We start from the raw sequence: 20,162 nt of genomic DNA on the forward strand, positions 1-20,162 counted from the left end.
ATTAAATATATATATATATATATATATATATATATATATATATATATATATATATATATATATATATATATATATAATTCATGATCCATAATTTAATTTTGGTAAAAGTAAAAAATCTCACTCAGCCCGCAAGTAAATCTGTATCTATCACGGACTGACCTGTCTAGATCTGTAACTTGTGCAGACTGATCTATTAGATCTGTTTTGAATAGATTGATAAAATTTCAAATAATCCACTTAAATTATTTGATAGGATTGATCAATTCGACCAGGCACTTTGCAGATTCAGTCCTCGTAGATCCGGAAGCAATAATTGAGAAGGTATTTTTGAACTTTTAGCAACTCCATTACTGAATGATCTGTAATCTTTTTGGTGCTTTAAACTTCAAATTTTAGAATGTCTCTCCTCAACTTATTCTTACTTTGTGGAGAACTTTCAGGATTTATGAGGTTGATTTGCTGATTTCTACACCAATTGTTTCTTAAGTTCTCAGTTTGAATATGAAAGGAGTCCTATGAGAAACAGGATCAGAGAATTGAATGTCGGATTCAGAGGGGAGGTTTAAGAAAAAGAAAAAAAGCAAAAAAAAGTCTCTTCAAAATAAGTTGTAGCAAATATGTTAATCTCAAATATTCTTTATAGTCTATTCACAAGTTTGAAATAAAATAAATCGGATCAACTTATAATGATAGGAAGATTTTTTTCCCTCTGCAAATCTCCTATTAAGGATCTATGTTAAAAATGTGGGTTGATGTAAGAAAATCATGTATTTGAGGATTAAATATTTTTTCCAATATAATTTAGTTATTATATTTTATCAAAATTAACTATTATTACACACACTTATTACCTGTGTAATCTAATATATATGAATATACATAAATTAGTTAGGCCCATGCAATAATGCAATATAAAGACGACATTCAAAAATCTTAACAGTAAATAACTATAACAGATTCTTCCTCCTAAAAAATTAATTTATTTTTTTATATCAGTCATTAAATTGATAAGAATATAAACTACACTTGATCTTAGTTAAAAGGTCAAGAAAGATATATTTTCTAATGTCCTGGCCTAAAGTATTTATAATTTTTTTCTATTCATGGTGTTATCAATTTTATATTGTGACACTAAAAAAAATTATAATAGTTTATATTTTTGATATATAACAAGATATTAACGTAATTTTATTTCCATAAGAATGTTATAAAAACCAGAATTATTTAAATATCTGGAATCTTATTTGAGCATTTATTTTTTTATAATTCAGTTGTCCGAGTTCCACTTATTAATTTTGACGGTAGACGACAAACTTTTTAATTCACTTATCAGTTGATCCTGTCCGAATCGCTGAACCAAGGGACACTGGGCACGCGGCACACTCCCAATCGTTGGAGTGAACTTCCGGCTAGTCGAACGAAGCTCCGGCGATCCTGCACAAAAGTCTAGCCGGGAAGGGTTTCCGGCGACGACCCTCCGACGCTCAAGTCAGGTAAGTGGTGGAGAAAGTGGCTGCCAAATTTGTATTCTGCGTACCTTCGGCGAAGTAATAGCCTCTTTATATAGGATGGAGAAGGACCTGATGCACGTCTACCGAGGCGCGTACGTGTCAGCAGCCCATACCATGGTATGCACCGGTCAGAGAGCTTACCTGACACCATGCTGCCACAGTCGAGCATGTTCTTTGATGTGACGGCAGGACCACCTGTTGTCAGACTAGAAGTATGGCATAGCCATACGACTTGACGGCTGTCAGCAGATATCCCCGTCTTTTACCCACCGTCTGACTGGGGTGCCCGGCCCGCCGAGCGGGCGATGAACGTCGTCCGGACGAGCTTGATTCTTTGCGCCGTCCAGGCGGCACTTCCTTCCGCTCGGTCCTTACGCACTGTTTTATTTGAGCGTCGGAACCCTGGTCCCTACCAGGGTGCCTTTTACTATCAGATTTCCCTTTCTTCTGAGTCCGGTCGGCTTACCCTTTTCCGGCGAACCACTAGATCCTTTGACCCACCCTCAGCGTTGACTCCTTATGGGATTCCGGATTTTTACTACCGGATCACTTGCCTTCCTATCGAGTCTAGTCGAAGGAGGCAATGTCCGACTGACTGGACCGCCGATCTGTCGAACAATGATCATTGCCTTAGGCCGCTCGGCCATGCATAAGGATGCTCCTCCGAGCGGCGATATCTGTCCGTTCGGCGATACTTTGTCCGTGCCTTGTATTTTCTTGGAATCGATGTCCGTTGTTCTCCCACACTACCCATCACGTGCTCTGCGCACGGTAAGAGGAGCTCATTAAATGCGGCTAGTAACCGGCTGACACGTGGCGACCGTGCATTTGTCAGAGTATGGCGGTTGCGTCACTTCCGATGGGACAGCCGCCGTTTGAAACGGACGATCCGATGACAACCTCGATATCGATGACCTGGATCGGACGGTGGAGATCGTTTCCGGGCGGCGATATAAGACCCTTGACTCCGTTTCCGCCGCATTTCGTCTTCTTCGTTTCCAGATTCCTGTCACTCCTTCCTTCGCCGGCGACTTCGTGCTCAGATTTTCCGACGATCGCTCGGCAACTTCCGATCATCTCCCGCGTTTGTAAGATCCTTTTTCTCGCTCCAGACGCATTCCTCTTTCTGTTAATCATCTTTGTCAGTCGGTTTTCTCCCATCGCTTGAACCATTTTCTTCTATCCTGCATTCTGGCCTTTCGATCATGACCAGTACCTCGCAGTCAACCGGCGGTGTTCCGGGTCTTTGGTACTCGAACATGGAAAGTCGGTTCGACGAGGAAGACGCCATGCGACTTACTCGAGCATATGACCTACCGACCGACCACGAAATAGTGTTAGCCACGCCTTCCGATCGGCCTAATGATCCTCCGTCCGGCACTGTTGTCTTCTTTCGTGATCAATTCCTGGCCGGACTACGTTTTCCTCCTCACAAATTCTTCTTAGAAGTTTGCAACTATTTCCGCATTCCGCTCGGCCAAGTAGTTCCCAATTCTATTAGATTGCTGAGCGGAGTGGTAGTTTTGTTCAAACTGAACGGCATTCCCTTAACCCCAAAAATCTTCCACTACTTCTACTATCCCAAGCAAGCCGAGTGGGGCACCTTTGTTTTCCAATCTAGGATAGGCTTCGTCCTTTTCGATAATATGCCGAGCTCCAACAAACACTGGAAGGAGCATTTTTTCTTCATACGCTTTCCCGAGCGGCCCACTTTCCGCACCAAGTGGCAGACGGCTATGCCTGCGCAACCGGAGCTCGGCAAGTTTAGAGGTGACGCAGACTATCTCCACGCGGCCGAACAGCTAGTCGGTCAGCGCTATCACATTGACAAGCTGCTTCTCCCAGGAGTACTGCATATATTCGGCTTGTCTTCTACACCAGCCGATCTGCCTTGTAGCATGAGTAAGCTTCCCTATCTCCCCTTTTATTTTGTTCTAACTGATTTATTCTCTGCTTCTGCAGCTGAGGTCATGTGGAAGGCCAGAGCCACCGAGAAGCTCAAACTGAAGGCCGCTCGGATTGAAGCGGTGACGAGCAAGGAGGCCGCCGAACGGAGTCTTGCTCCGGCCGATCCGGCCGGCGAAGAAGGTGAGGGGACGCCAACGGTCCCGGAAGCCCGGACGCCCCGGGCCCCGCCCCTCCTGATGAGGCCACGGGCAATGATGTGCCGCTGCGCACTCGGAAACGCCGGCGACCGGAATCCGCACCGCCTTTACACTTGATGAGCCGCAACCTGAGCAGGGTGTAGATGCGCAGGTGCTGTCCGGGACGGTTTCCCTCGAGATTCTCCGAAGGCCGGCTTGGAAGTTCCGCCGTCCGGTCCTTCGATGACTCGACGACGCCTCAAGGCGAGCTACCCACCTCTTCCCGGGCCATCTCGAGTGGGCCGAGCGCCGTAATCTACTTTAAACTGCTCGCGCCTCCCTTCGAGGCGACATGGCCGACGCCGATCGGCCGGTGTTTCGAGCAGATGATCACCGACGGGTCCTCGCAAGCTTGGATAGATGCTCGAGTCGATAGCCAAGTTGACTCCGGGCGCTCGGCGACAAGAACCTTCAATCGCCCATCGGGTATGGCCCTCCCTTCCTTTCTCTCATATTTGAAGTTTTTAACCTGCTAGTGTTTGCTAGCAGAACTGGGTGGAGCAGATCGCCATTAGCGATCGGTTAGCCGAGCTGGAGGAGGAACTGAAGAAACAAAAAACGACGGAGGATGCCAGGCAGTCGACGGCCGCTCTGGAGAAGGCCAAGAAATCGCTAGAAGCCGAGCGAAAACGAGCTGCTGATCTGGCGAGCAAGGTCGTTCGGCTCGAAGCAATGATTAAACAACGAGACAAGGAGATCCGGACGGTGACCACTCGGAAGCAACAGGCCATCAACGATATGGACCACATGAAGGTGGAGATCCGGGGGCTGGAGCAACGCATCAAGGACCTCGACGCTCTGCTGGCCACCGAAAAAGAGAGCCGCTCGGCTGACATCCAAAGATTCGATGGGGACTTGAAGGATCTCCAAGCTGCTAGCGACGCTGCCCACGCCGCGCTCAAAGAATATCAAGAGAGGGAGTCGGCCCGCTCGGACGAAGTGAGGAAGGCGTTCCTCCGCTCAGAAGACTTCGGAGAGAAGTTTACCGACAAGATATCCCTCACGTTCGAGGAGGCCATTAAGGCGGCGGTGGGCTATCTGAAGACCAAAGGTCATCTGCCTGCCGAGCTGACCATCCCCGACGAGGACCTGGCGAGCGTGATGGACAACATCCCTGACGCTCTTTTTGATTTTGATGTGTGAGGAGCGTTTCTGTTTAACTTCTTTTTGAATTCCTGCCGTTCGGCCCCGATTATCTGTGTAATGACCTTTTCGGCTTGCATATTAGACAATCTTCGGTTCCTTACTATTTTAGCGAGAAATTTTTCCCTCGTCCCAACTTTCAAGTGTTTATAGCCGGTCGGCGCGGCTCTCGATTTTTAACGACGGGGCTCGTTGACACGTCCGCTCGGATTATTTATAGACGCCGGCTCGTCTCTCGATATTTATCGTCGGAGCTCGACGACGCGGGTATTTATAGCCGGTCGGCGCGGCTCTCGATTTTTAACGACGGGGCTCGTCGACACGTCCGCTCGGATTATTTATAGACGGCTCGCCTCGATATTTATCGCCGGAGCTCGACGGCGCGGTTTTTATAGTCGGCGCGGCTCTCGATTTTAACGACGGGGCTCGTCGCCGCTCGGATTATTTATAGACGCCGGCTCGCCTCTCGATATTTATCGTCGGAGCTCGACGCGGTTTTTATAGCCCGGCCGGTCTCGATTTTAACGACGGGCTCGTCGACACGTCCGCCGGATTATTTATGACGCCCGCCTCGTCTCGATATTTATCGTCGGAGCTCGACGACGCGGTTTTATAGCCGGTCGGCGCTCTCGATTTTAACGACGGGCCTGCCGACGTCCGCCGGATTATTTATAGACGCCGGCTCGCCTCGATATTTATCGTCGAGCTCGGACGGTTTTTATAGCCGGTCGGCGCGGCTCGATTTTAACGACGGGCTCGTCGACCGTCCGCTGAACTACCACCGGCCGAACGGCTCGGGCCTTCGTGCAATAACCTCCGCTATCACCCCGATCGCTAGGTTTTGATTTTTCTTCTCGCCACCCTAGTATGCAACCCTACGAATAGCTCGGGTCTTCAAGTTCGAACGATGCTTATATTCTATACGCAGCCTGGCCGACTGGGGTCTTCGAGTCCAAGCTCCCGGCTCGGATGAACCTTACGACCGAACGGTGAACCGTTCATCGGAGAATGCTCAATGTATTTTTATCTTTTTGCTTCCTGCATCGCAAGCACATAGGCGACGAAAAAGTATATACATTTATATTTAGCGCACCTGTCACCCAGCGCGGAGAACGTACTCCCGATCGAACGGCTCATGGTCTATTTCGTCGAGCATTTTGGCTCAGATAATTTACCTCCGTTCGAACGGTACGGGGCCCCCGATTTCGAGCGCTTGGCTCGACCCATATACCTCCGGCCGAGCGGCACGGGGCTTTCGTTTTTTGATGATAATGCCTTATTTTCGCTCTTTTGACTTTTCATTTCTGCATTTTCAGTAATCAGTCGAAAAATGTACACATGGTGATTTATAGTGATACACCTTTCACCCCGCCCGGTAAGGCTGGAGGTGGTTCGCACTCCACGGTCTATCTAACTGCCGACCGTTTTCATCCTCCAGATAATACGCGCCCGAGCGGAGCTTTTCGATGATTTTGAAAGGGCCTGCCCATGGAGCTTTAAGCTTGCCGACGTCACCGACCGGCTTGATCTTCTTCCACACAAGATCGCCGACCTGGAATGATCGGGGAATGACGCGCCGGTTGTAGTTTTGCTTCATCCGCTGACGGTATGCCATCAGCCGAACGGACGCCTTCGCCCTCTCCTCTTCTACCAAGTCCAGCTCCATGTTTCTTCGTTCGGTGTTGTCATCATCGTAGCTCTGGATCCGGGTTGACTCAACTCCAACTTCGACCGGAATGACAGCCTCACCGCCATATACCAAATGGAACGGTGTGACTCCTGTTCCTTCTTTCGGCGTCGTTCGGATGGCCCACAGGACGCTCGGCACTTCATCCGCCAACTCCCTCCCAAATGGTCGAGCCGAGTGCGCAGAATCGAAGAATTTCCCGGTTGGACTTCGGCTTGACCGTTGCTCGGGGATAGGCCACGGATGTGAAATGTTGCTCAATGTCGTAGCTCTTGCACCAATCCTCTAACATCTTCCCTGTGAATTGCCGCCCGTTGTCGGACACTAGTCGGCGAGGATGCCGAACCGCAAATGATGTGTTGCCGGATGAATTTTTTAACCATTTGTTCAGTAATCTTTGCGAGCGGCTCGGCCTCCACCCACTTGGAGAAGTAATCCACCGCCACTAGTAAGAATTTCCTCTGCCCGGTCGCCATCGGAAATGGACCCACAATATCCATTCCCCATTGATCGAACGGACATGAGATGGTTGATGCCTTCATCTCCTCTGCCGGTCGGTGAGAGAAGTTGTGATACTTCTGGCATGAAAGGCAAGTAGATACTACCCGAGCGGCATCTGTTTGTAAAGTTGGCCAAAAGTATCCGGCTAAGAGGATCTTTTTGGCTAACGAGCGTCCTCCCGGATGACCTCCGCATGATCCTTGATGTACTTCCTGGAGGATGTAAGCTGAGTCCTCCGAGCTTACACATTTCAGCAGAGGACGCGAGAAAGCTTTCTTGTAAAGCTGATCTCCGATGAGTGTAAATCGACCGGCTCTTCTTCTGAGGAGCCGGGCTGCATATTCATCGGATGGTGTGGTGCCCGAACTGAGAAATTCTATAATAGGTGTCCTCCAGTCTCTTGGAAATGTGAGGCCTTGCATCCGGTCGACATGCGCCACCAGCAGCGTTTTTTCAATTGGTTGCTGAATGGCGACCGGTGTTATTGAGCTCGCGAGTTTGGCTAACTCATCGGCCGCCTGGTTCTCCGTTCGGGGAATCTTCTGAATAAGCACCTCTCGGAAAGTAGCTTTGAGTTTTTCAAAGGCCTCAGCGTAGAGCTTAAGCCGAACACAGTTGATTTCAAAGGTGCCGGAGAGTTGCTGAGCGGCTAACAGTGAATCCGAATGAAGTATCACCCGACCGGCCCCCACATGCCGAGCGGCCTGCAATCCGGCTATAAGGGCCTCGTACTCAGCTTCATTGTTAGTCGCTTTGTAATCTAGCCGGATGGATAAGTGCATCTTTTCCTCCTGAGGTGAGAGTAGTAATATTCCGATCCCACTTCCGAGCCGGGTGGAGGATCCATCCACATATATTCTCCACATAGCCTCCGGCTCTGGTCTTTGCACTTCGGTCACAAAATCAGCCAAGGATTGGGCTTTAATCGCCGAGCGGGGCTGATATTGGATGTCAAATTCACTTAATTCTGTCGTCCACTTGATAAGCCGTCCGGACGCTTCTGGATTCAACAGCACCCTTCCGAGTGGACTGTTCGTTCGGACAATGATGGTGTGGTCGAAGGCGCCGAGCGGCTAGAACCAAAGCTAAGGCCAACTTCTCGAGCCCAGTGTAACGAGATTCAGCGTCTTTTAAAATGTGGCTTAGAAAATACACCGGCTGCTCCTCGCCGCTCGCCCTCACAAGTGCTGAGCCTACAGCATGCTCAGTTGACGACAGATACATATACAGTGACTCACCCACGATCGGCTTGGCCAGCACAGGTAGAGAATTTAGATATGTCTTCAACTCTTCAAATGCTTGGTCACACTCTTCATCCCACTGGAACTTAGTAGCCTTGCGTAGGATCTTGAAGAATGGCAGGCGCCGGTGGAGATGAATCTGGATAAAGCAATTATCCGACGGTCAACCCTTGCACTTCTCTTGTATTTCTTGGCGGCATGTCTTGCTTTCACCTTGCTGGGATTTGCTTGATTCCCGCTCGGTCACTATATACCCCAAGCGCCTCCTTAGCTCCGAACAGCACTTCGGGATTTAGCTTGACTCCGTATTTGCAAGGCTCGGAAGGTTTCTTCTATATCCTTGAAAAGATCGACGGACGGATTTGATAAGAATGTCGTCCACATAAACTTCCAGATTCCGCCCGATTTGCTCCTTGAACACCTTGTTCATCAAGCGTTGATAGGTGGCCCCGGCATTCTTCAATCCGAACGGCATCACTTTGTAGCAATATGTGCCGTCGGCCGTTACGAAGCTTACTTTTTCTTGATCCTCCCAGGCGAGCGGCACTTGATGATACCCTTGGTAGGCGTCAAGCATGCAAATTAATTCGCAGCCGGCCGTAGAGTCCACCAGCTGGTCTATCCGGGGCAGAGGATAAAAGTCCTTGGGGCATGCTTTGTTTAGGTCTCGAAAGTCGATGCAGACCCTCCACTTGCCCGGCTTGAGACCAATACCACGTTGGCCAGCCAACTCGGGAACTGCACCTCGCGATGTACCTTGCATCATGTAACTTTTCTACTTCCGCTCGGATGATGGCATTTTGTTCTAACCTGAAGTCCCTTTTCTTCTGCTTTACTGGCTGAGCGTCCGGTCGGACATGCAACTCATGTCGCACTTATTCGCGAGATTCTGGGAACTCATGTGTTGCCACGGAAGACATCATGATTTTGCCTTCTGCTCTTCCTCCAGATCCGAGGCGATAAAAGTCGTGGCCTCCGGTTGGGTCGGATGGATCTGAACTTCCTCCTTTTCATCATAAATTAAAGCAGGAGGTTTCTCGGTTATGGCATTTACCTCGATTCGGGGCGCCTTCCGAGCGGAGCAAGCTTCTGCTCGGATCATCTCTATATAACACCGCCGAGCCGCTAGCTGATCTCCACTCACTTCTCCCACTTTGTCCTCCACGGGAAACTTTATCTTCGGTGGAAGGTTGAGACAACCGCTCGGAATTCGCCGAGCGCCGGTCGTCCCAAATGACGTTGTAGGATGATGGAGAGTCGACCACCACGAAGTTTATTGTCCTGGTCCTCCTGAGCGGCTCCTCTCCCTGAGGTGGCTAGCCGGATCGTCCGACCCACGAACTGCTGCATGAAACCCGTAGAGCGGGTCGTCATCAGCTCGGCTCGATCAATTTGCACCGATCGAACGCCTTCTTGAATATGATGTTGACCGAGCTCCCCGTGTCAACAAATATGCGGTGAATGGTATAATTTGCTACCGCTTTAATGAGCAAGGCGTTGGGGCACTTCTACTCCTTCCAAGTCCTCGGTCCGAAAGTGATTTTCGGTCCACTTGCCCGCTCTTGGCTACAATGACCGCGTGGATCTGCAGTGCTTGACGCCCGCCTTCGCTCGATTGAGTCTCCTCCGGTCGGTCCGCCGCAACACTGATTTCGCCCGGAAGTATTGTTTTTCCTCTTCCCGAGCGGACGGTCGGACTGTTCTCTGACGCCCGCGATTCTCCCGCCTTGGAGATCGTGCCGCCGGTGTCTCGCGATGTCGTCTCGGTGCGGGTCCGATCCGTTTCATGGGTCCTATGTCTCCGCCGATGGGAGGAGATCGTCGTTCGCTTTCCGGGAACAGATTGGATATAAAGGAAGGCTTCGCAATCCCTCGTGTTGTGCGATCCGTCTCGATGGAGGGTGCGAACATAGGGGTCCACCTCTTCTTTGGCCGAGCGGCATCCACCTCTTGTACGTGAGATATAGCATGGGGATCGGATTGCATCGGCCCTCGGTCCTCTAGGGGCTGCTGAGCGGTGTCTGTTTCCGCTCGGCATGAGGATGCCCGCTCGGAGCTTCCTTTTTCCAAGCGGCTTGCGCTTCTTCCACATTTATATATTCGTTGGCTCGATGTAGCATGTGATCATAATCTTGGGCGGCTTTTGGCGACCGGAAGAAGTCCCCATCCGCAAGGCCTTGTGTGAAGGCGTTCATCGTCTCCGGTGGCCGTTGGGATGTCCATCGCCACTTGGTTGAATCACCGAATGTAAGCTCGAGCGATTCTCTCGGCTCTTCTTGATGGCGAACAGGTGACACTTGTCTTTTGATATCGCCGACCACTCGCGAAGTGGTGGAGGAAGGCCGTTCGAAATTCCTTGATGGATCCGTCCGGCAACCTCGGAACCACCGTTGAGCCGATCCCAGAGAGTGGTAAGAAAGACGCGGCATTTCACTCCATCGGTGTATTGATGGAGCGTGGTCATGTTGTCAAACTTACCGGATGGTCATCCGGGTCCGTTGTTCCATTGTACTCGCTTATCGTCGGAGGCACGTAGTGCTTGGGTAGAGGGTCTCGTAGAATAGCCTCCGAGAATTGGCGATTGGTCCGCTCGGGAATCCGCTTGGGAGCTTTCCCTTTTTTGCTATCTCGCCTTGGCATTTCGTCTCAAGAAGAGTCTCTATCTCCGAGCTGGTCCGGCCTGTGGGTGCGAAATAAGGCCCGTGGAATGCGACGGTGGTGGAGGTGCTTCCGCTCGGCCACCCGACGCAGATGTTGCTTGTTGCTCTAGCCGTTCGGCTGCTTTTTTTCAACAATTTTGGCGGCCCTTATCTCGACCAGGGCCGAGTTCTTCCCTAGAAAGCGTTACTGTGTGTTGTCGTCCGACCGTCCATTGTTTCAGATCGGATGCGGAGCTCCCACGCACGCCATTGATCCTGTCCGAATCGCGAACCAAGGGACACGGGCACGCTGACGCCCCAATCGTTGGAGTGAACTTCCGCTAGTCGAACGAAGCTCGGCGATCTGCAAGACAAAGTCTAGCCGGAAGGGTTCCGGCTGACGACCTCCGACGCCTGCCGTAAGTGGTGGAGAAAGTGGTTGCCAAATTTGTACCTTCGGTGAAGTAATAGCCTCTTTATATAGGATGGAGAAGGACCTGATGCACGTCTACCGAGGCGCGTACGTGTCAGCAGCCCATACCATGGTATGCACCGGTCAGAGAGCTTACCTGACACCATGCTGCCACAGTCGAGCATGTTCTTTGATGTGACGGCAGGACCACCTGTTGTCAGACTAGAAGTATGGCATAGCCATACGACTTGACGGCTGTCAGCAGATATCCCCGTCTTTTACCCACTGTCTGACTGGGGTGCCCGGCCCGCCGAGCGGGCGATGAACGTCGTCCGGACGAGCTTGATTCTTTGCGCCGTCCGGGCGGCACTTCCTTCCGCTCGGTCCTTACGCACTGTTTTATTTGAGCGTCGGAACCCTGGTCCCTACCAGGGTGCCTTTTACTATCAGATTTCCCTTTCTTCTGAGTCCGGTCGGCTTACCCTTTTCCGGCGAACCACTAGATCCTTTGACCCACCCTCAGCGTTGACTCCTTATGGGATTCCGGATTTTTACTACCGGATCATCAGTAAATTTGAAATATAATTTATATACATTTAGGCATCCATCTTGATGTTTAGAGTTATGAATTAATTACGATAAATATTTAAATTATCACTTAAATATCTATGATTCAATCCCCAATTATAATTTATTTATATAAATTTTTTCTTCAAATGGAGGGACGCAATCAAAGATGCTGGACTCTGGATTGACCATCACATACCTATAAAAAAATTTTATAGGGTCAAACCGATCACGCTAGAAATAATCAATGAAGCTAATTAAAATTATCAATTTTTTTTATCTTCAGAATATCCAGTGGTTCAGAATATTCATCAATCCTGAGATTCGAACCATGCACCACACCAGCGTATAAATGGGCTTTTTATTTACCGGGGAAATGTGTACATAAATGGGCTTGGGCTTAGCTCCATTATGAAATAGCACATCTCGTGGCGTAGCTAGAGAAACCCTAAAACCGTCGCCTTAAGTGCCAGACTGCCTGCTCCTCTTAAAGCGCCGTCGCCCGATCCTTCTCCGCTTCTGGTTCGAGAGCAATGGTAAGTTACGTTAGATGCTTCCGGCTTCTTCTTCGATGTTTTTGGTGATCCGATTTGTTTATGGATTCTTTCCTTCTCGGAACAGGCGCCCAAGAAGGATAAGGCCCCGCCCCCATCCTCGAAGCCGGCCAAATCTGGCGGAGGCAAGCAGAAGAAGAAGGTACGAGTGTATTACGCTGTTAAATTTAGGGGTTTTCGGTGCTCGTCCAATTCTCTTCTTATTACGGTGCTTCGCGTTTTGGATTGCAGAAGTGGAGCAAGGGAAAGCAGAAGGAGAAGGTGAATAACGCGGTCCTCTTCGACCAGGCGAGCTATGACAAGATGCTATCTGAAGTTCCAAAGTACAAGCAGATAACTCCTTCCGTGCTCTCTGAGAGGTTGCGGGTAAGAGATCCTTCTGCTTTTACTGTTCGATATAGAATCTGGATCAGAATTATGTAACATTCTCGCTCAGAAGAAGTAATTTATTGTTGCTTTGATAATTTGGTTGATAGCTTATGCTTTTGTTTTTCGATTGCATGATTAGTTAACATTGTCACTAGTCCAATTGTTTTTTTATAACTATTGTGTTTCGACTAAAATGACTCAAGTTTCGACTAAAATGAATGCTTTACTAATTTATGCTAATGAGAGGAGAGAAAGAATCAACTAGTTGAACTTTGATTCTTTATATTCATGTCATTGCACAACTGACCACCCATGTTCAATTACTGTTTCGTGTATAATTGTCAGCTTCAAAAAATGAAGCAGTGCATTTTGGGATATCTAATATTGATTAATTGTACATTTTGATCTGTATTTTCTGGGACAAAGCAACTTGTTGAGCCTCGGCGCTGTGGTTTCTTTTGGAGAAATGCTTCATACTTTAAGTTAACCTGACCTAAAATTAAGGTTGTAGTGATATTTGTTAATAGGATTCATTTTTTGGCCATGCTTAGGGTTGAATTCCTACAGTAGATGGGGAGGTGGAAAGAAATGTTTGTGAGGAAAGGCTTCCTCTGGCACTGTTCCTCACTATTTTCTAGGGTGAAAAATGCAGGATGCAAGGAAATTTCCCTAACATGCATTTTGCTTCCATTCGATTCAAGTGGAAACAGTATCTTGCACGATTGACTGGAAATTCTGGTCAAAATGCGCATCAATTTCTTTTGGGGTTTTAAATTTTCACCAACTCTTTCTTTTCTTCCAAGAAAGAAAAAACAAGACAATTCTTTCACTTATTATTCATTACCTCGAAGATGTATTCCCTTTTTCTATTTGTCTGAAAATGTTTTCTTTTTTTGATTGGTTTTTTATTGTTTACTTTTTAGTTCTAACGAGAACTTAATGACGCGTTAAAAGGACACTAAAATTTGTTCTGATTGTTGCATTAGGACAGTGACTAGTGAGGTACTATCTTCAGGACTAACTCAGTGCCTGATAGCATATGTTAACTGTTGAGTTGTTTTATAGGGCTATTGCAGATTATTCCACAAAAAAATAAGTGGGTATTCTTTGAATATGTATTTCTATGTCAGAAAGTCCACAATCAACATCCTTGTCGCCTTGCCAAGGAGTAGACATAATCATTCATCTGTCTAGTATATTGTTGAGAACTGCTTTGTTCCTTAAGCAAATAGTTGGATCCATAATTCAGTATCATGATTTGAACTGAGATAGTTTTATCAATCTTCAGATTAATGGATCGCTTGCAAGGAGGGCAATCAAGGATCTGATGGCAAGGGGTGCCATCAGGATGGTATCTGCTCATGCGAGCCAGCAAATCTACACCAGAGCAACCAATTCTTGAAACTTGTCCTGTTCAAGTTTTCTAGGAATCGGACTCGGTCTCGCTTAACAAACTTTTAATTCAACAAATGGGTTATCGCTTCTTTTAGATAATTTTGCTGAATCTTGCTCAGTTATCCAAGTAAAAGTTCAGTGCCTGTAATTGTTTAGTCTTCTCTCCGCTGAAGTCTTAAACTTAAATGGCTAAACAACAAGGTGAATTTGTGTTTGCTACAGATTATGTTCTGGATGGTAAGCTTAGTTTTCAGATAGAAGATTATGTTCTTGGCGTGCACTTGTGGTGGATCCTCTAATACTAATCAAACATTCAGATACATGCAATTCCTAATGCTGTAGATATTTCTATATTTGATTGCAGAGAACATTTGCTATAATTGAGATTGAGGCATGTAAATAGGGAAAATGCTGCTGGGAAAAAACAGCTAAAATAGTTTGTTTATAGCAGCTCTTTTAGATTCCCATCAACAGGAAAAACAAGCATATCATCTGCAGATTGAAGGATTGAAGGATTGAAGAAGCAACATGCTGCAACACCTTCCATGGGGGAGCAGCATCACAATGTCTTGCATTCCTTGTCTATGGCTTCTCATCCTTACTTTTGTTAGGTTTGATTGGTTCAAGATTTAGAACGCCAAAGGTGGTGGGGGCGAGGGGGATAATGTGGTTAGGTTTATCATGGATGATACTGAAATCTTCGAAGGAGAAGACTCAGATGGATATTTCTAAGGGCTCGGAGCAAATGCGTCCCTATGGCTAGTAAGTTTTGTTTTTCATCCCTTACTCTTATGGTTTGGAGGATATGCTTAATTAGCTATAAAATTGAATGGGCGTTTATGATTATAATATAACTAAAGCAAAGTGAAAAAAAATTCGTTCGTAAATTAAGATGATGTGGTTTGTTTATATGCTCTTTTTATTTAGAAAGGTGTGAGGCATGGTTTGTAAAATTGCGATTCGGGTCATGCGATATGAAAATTCAAAATCTAGGATGGTGTAAAATCGATTTTTATAGTAGGATCGTAATAGGATCGGCATGATTGAAATAAAATTGATAGGATCTGAATAGGATTGGTGGAAATTTTGAGATGTCATAATTTTTTATTCGGATTAAATATAAGATTAATAAAATATTAAATTAAAATTAATTCAGAGATTTTTAATAAATTTTAAAGTTTATTTTTAATCACACTAATCTGAATTTGGGATTACTAGTTTAAAACATAATTAATTAATCGAATAATTTTATTTGATTTAATCAAATAAAAATTTTAAAATTGAAACGAAATCGAATTACTTGAAATAATAAATATCTTTTTTTAAAAAATGATATTTTTAAATAACTGAATTAAAATTTTAAATTCAATTAATTTTAATTTATATATAAATTTTTATAAATATATTATAATTAATTTTGTTCTTGTGGTTCCAGGTGTCAACTATCTCTAAGAATATTATCAAAGTTCTTAATTCTTAAACAAGTGTAAGTTAATAATTTTTATAAGTATTAATTTAATATTTTTGTTTATTGTAATTATTAATTCTTGAACTGCAAAATTGAATAAAATTTATCATGAATATTTTTATTTTAAAATATAATATTTCTATTAATTAATATTTAGATGAAACTGGTTTACAGAAAAAACTATAAATATATTCAAGAAAAAATAAAGTTAAAAATATAAATAACATGTAATACAATGATTGTGACTTTATTTTCACAAATTCGAATTATAAAAACCTCTTGCTTTCTTACAATTAAAACTGAGCAATCCGTCCAAACCGAATCCGATCAAATTGATTTAATTGAAATTAAATAAATTATTTTTTTCAATCTAATAAGTTGAGAATTTTTTAATAAAAATTGAACAAACTAAATCAATAAAACATCGATTAATTTAATTTTTAACTAAATTAATTAAAATTTTCAACATCAATACATTTTTATCTAATTTTAATTTTTAAATCGGTGATTTTATAACGTGTATTTATTTATCAGTGCTAGTGACAACTTTAAGAATATAGTATCATTAGAGATTATGCAAAATCACAAATTGGGTACTATATCCTATTCAAATCTATAACAATTGTGATAGCTCAAAAGAGAATGAAATAAATCTGTTAAATACAATTTAAAGTTTCAAAACCAAAATTGAACAAAATTAATTAAAATAATTGATATTTGTTTATAAAAAATTAAAATTTTAAAATAATCAAATCAAACTTTTAAATTCGAACGATTCAATTATTTATTTTAGTTTGATCGAAATTTTAGTTACAAGATAAAGTTACAGACAATATACTCATGCAATCTAATTCTTCTTCAAAATTTTATATTGTTTAAAATTTTATGCATTGAATTATCTGTTTTTACAAAATTATGCAAACATTATAATTAAATAAAATAAACTTTGCTATATATATTACTTTTCTCATAGTGATAAGAAGTATAACTTTAATAAAACAACAAATCTTTATCTAATTTACAAATTCATGCTAAGTATACCCTATCCATACTACAATAAATGAAATCAATCTTAAAATTGTCTTTCACACTCAGATAACATATTAAATACAAACCATCTATACAAATCATATTTACTCAAAACACAAAAACACTTAAAAACTAACATAAATATCCAGCCGATTTAATTTTTCATATGCTTCCTGATTATTCCACCAAGTGGAATAAAGATGAGTTGTCATTATTGTTTTTCTTATTATTCCAAGCCGATTTGTGTGTCGTTTACATAAATTATATATAATAAAGATAGTTGAAACGGATGAGTGATAGAGCATAGGTCCACAGTTTAAATAACAAGCTAAGGAACAACTATCTTCTCTACCTTATAGAAGCCATTAGTAATCATATAAGCAACCTCAAGAAGGAAAGTACACAATAATCATCATCAACTTGTTAAAAAGTAATGATGCTTCAACTTGCAAAAGAATCACAATTTGATCTTCACATAGTCATGATCATTATAATTGTATGTATATAAATGTACAGAGTGCAAGTGTGAAAACCAATCATTATAAACATCAAAATTCTAGTCAAACAAAAAATATGAGTAACTAAGAGTATAGAGTTTGATTATTTTCGGCATACATATTTATCATAATTTCAAGATTTTTGAAAAGCTCACGACAATAGATAGTAGTGAATGAACTATGGAGGAGGTCAGAGAATGACTCATAGGCAAATCCAGATTTCAAACAAGGAGAGGAGGTCATGAGTAGTGGCAAAACCAAGATCTACTCTTAGGTAGGGCACAAGACAAATATAAAGGGAAAAATTATCTAAAAATCTAGACTATATTACCTATAGCTTATTTAACATATTAATTAATACCAACCTAAAAAAAAGACTATGAATCACAAACAAAAAAACAATCCCGATCTAATTTGAGACAAACACTATAAGAAAATCTTTAAATAGCTACAGAATTAGCGATGAAAATTTAATCCATCACAATCTAATTGGATTTTAGAGACTACATTAGGATTCAGTTAGTATATCTAAATTCACCGATTGAATTAGGATTACCTGTCTTACTGAATTAGATGATGATGGGAATTCTTATTCTGCATTAATTCCTATTTCTTTGAAAGCGTCCTATTCTTTTAGAGCCTTGCTAACATTGTTATATAGACAATTAGAAAACTTGAGATCATTTCCTAGTTCCTATTAATCCTGACAATCTACTGCTTAATAGACTACGTGGATCAGCAGCTATTTAACATTTCTAGAAAAGTATCAAACAATAATAAGTGAAGATAATGAAACGAGAGAAAATATTTTAGGAAAGAAAATTGATAGAAAAGCAAATCACACCTGACAAATTGATAACAATTATAACTCGGATTACCTTCGTGGTACACCTATATGATCAAGTATGATTACAACCAAATCTATAGCTGAAAATTGAATCATGGGTATCTGAATGATAAACTGGATGTTTTATCATGATATTATAGTCCCAGAGATGAAAAATGATAATCTCAGTTAGCCTCATTGATTATTTCTAGGATGACCGGTCAAGTCCGACGAAAATTTTCCACTGGCCACGAGGATAAAATTGAAAAGCGCATTCGACGGCCAGTTCAAAAGCCTAGCATCTTTGATTATATTACCTATTTGAAGGAAAATTTCTACAAATACATTAATAAATAGAGATTAAATTATAAATATCTAGATGATAACGTGAATATCGTGATACTGTCGTCCGGAGATTTTTTTTTTTTACAAGTTTTGAGCCCATTGAACAAGAGGTCATTTATTATCAAACTTATTTTTATTTATTGGATATTAAAAATATATAAAAAATAAATAACGTTCAAGTAATTGGTTAGGTTCAATAGCATCCACAAATAAAACTTAATTTAAATTTTATTATTTTATCAAATGTATTTATAAAACAAACCATCCAGTGCCCCTTTGCCCTATCTCTCACTCTTTCTCTTCTCCCATTTCCTGCGAGCTTCTATTTTTATAAACCGGCGAGTCAATTCAAACTCATCGTGGGCCAAACTACATTGGTTACGGGCTCAAATACATCAACTTGCTTTGATTCATCGTTAAATGAATTAATGAAATTTTAATCCCGTCAACTTAAAGAAAGTATTTAGTAGGATGGGTCAATTCAACGGACCTAACTTAAATTGATGACTTTAGAGTCTCAATTTCAACTAATTAATAGATGATTTTTTTTAATAAATGGTTGACCTTCAAAATAGATTTATTATTTTAACAGTCCCTAGAGTTGATCTAACGAATATGGAGGGAGATTAATTTAAGTACACAGGTAGAAAGCGTATGATGGGGTGAATGTCAGGGCGTAAGTTCTTGGGAGATTTGACCCCTGGCTATTATGTCAAAAATATCATATGTTGTTTGCATAATATCTTAGGGGAATTAATGAATGATTCCAAGGGTGTAGCTAGGATTTAAAATTACCTAGGGCTGATCGTTGGCGTTGGTGTTCCGACGACAATGGTTGCAACCGAGTCGTGACGACAGGGCGGAGTCGACGTCGCTTGTGGCAGGGAGAGCAGCGATGACAAAACTATCAATGAAGATAGCAATGAATGTGATGTCGTGATAGTCAGGGAGGAGGGTAGTGACGACAAGGGCACGACAACAACAATGCCCCACACATATAGTATGCTAATAAGGAGAAGGTTTGTCACGGTTGTGCTAGTATAGACGCATGCGAGGAGGGACAAGGAAGGGAGTGGCACTGGCTGCTTGTGTGATAGATAAAACAGTATATGTAGGGAGGTGAATTGAAGCAACAAATAAGGGAAAATTTAAGTTTAATTAAAATTTTTGGTAATTTAATAGGAAAAAAATTAGGACTGAAATTAAATTACTATATATTATATGGATTAAAATAAAATGAGGATGGAGCTGAAATAAAAATTTTACTAGTAAGTTTTTAAAAATAGGTGGGACTGGAGCCCACCCTAGCCCAAGGGTGCCTCCACCCCCGGATAATTCACCTTAAAATGTTGGGTTAATAGACCGTCCGCTGTAAGCGCTTCTTATCCTGATGATCGGTGGAAAATATCCATGAGACCGGGTTGGCAACCCAAGATTGGTTGGCGCAAACTAGATACATAGTGCCAACTTAAAAAAAACAACTCTAATCAGCTCCTAGGGTCATGGTATGATGGTAAGAAGTGAGACGTACTTTCTAGGTAATGAGAGATCAAATCTCACCTAGGATATATTACACCTAGGGATTTTTAAAAATTTAGGATGTTGGATCGTCGACCAGGACCTGCCTTTTGCGATTTATCCTGATAGTTAGTTAGAAATTTTTATAGGACCGGTTGGGTCGTCGAGTAGGACTCATTTGTCCTTCCCAATTTAATTTGTGTAGGATTAAATCAATCATCCTCATAATTAATAATTAATGATAAACACAACTCTAATTCATAAAATGGTCGGTTCTTTTTTAAAAAATAAAATTTCGAATCAAATTTTAAAATTT

At 43.0% G+C, this 20,162-nt stretch overlaps 1 protein-coding gene and 1 pseudogene across 1 annotated transcript; one reads left to right on the forward strand and one right to left on the reverse strand.

Moving 5' to 3' along the window:
• Nucleotides 1–883: 883 nt before the first annotated feature.
• LOC122049770 lies at nucleotides 884–1,057 on the reverse strand (annotated as a pseudogene).
• An 11,206-nt stretch (nucleotides 1,058–12,263) lies between these two features.
• On the forward strand, nucleotides 12,264–14,443 carry LOC122045307 (40S ribosomal protein S25-like). The gene is made up of 4 exons (XM_042605469.1): nucleotides 12,264–12,381; nucleotides 12,467–12,541; nucleotides 12,631–12,765; nucleotides 14,057–14,443. Exons 1-4 carry the CDS (start codon nucleotides 12,379–12,381, stop codon nucleotides 14,168–14,170), a joined length of 327 nt encoding a protein of 108 aa, XP_042461403.1. The 5' UTR covers nucleotides 12,264–12,378; the 3' UTR covers nucleotides 14,171–14,443.
• The last annotated feature ends 5,719 nt before the right edge of the window (nucleotides 14,444–20,162 follow it).

The sequence above is a fragment of the Zingiber officinale genome, chromosome 2B, assembly GCF_018446385.1.
Source record: "Zingiber officinale cultivar Zhangliang chromosome 2B, Zo_v1.1, whole genome shotgun sequence".
In the NCBI taxonomy this organism is placed as follows: Eukaryota; Viridiplantae; Streptophyta; class Magnoliopsida; order Zingiberales; family Zingiberaceae; genus Zingiber; species Zingiber officinale.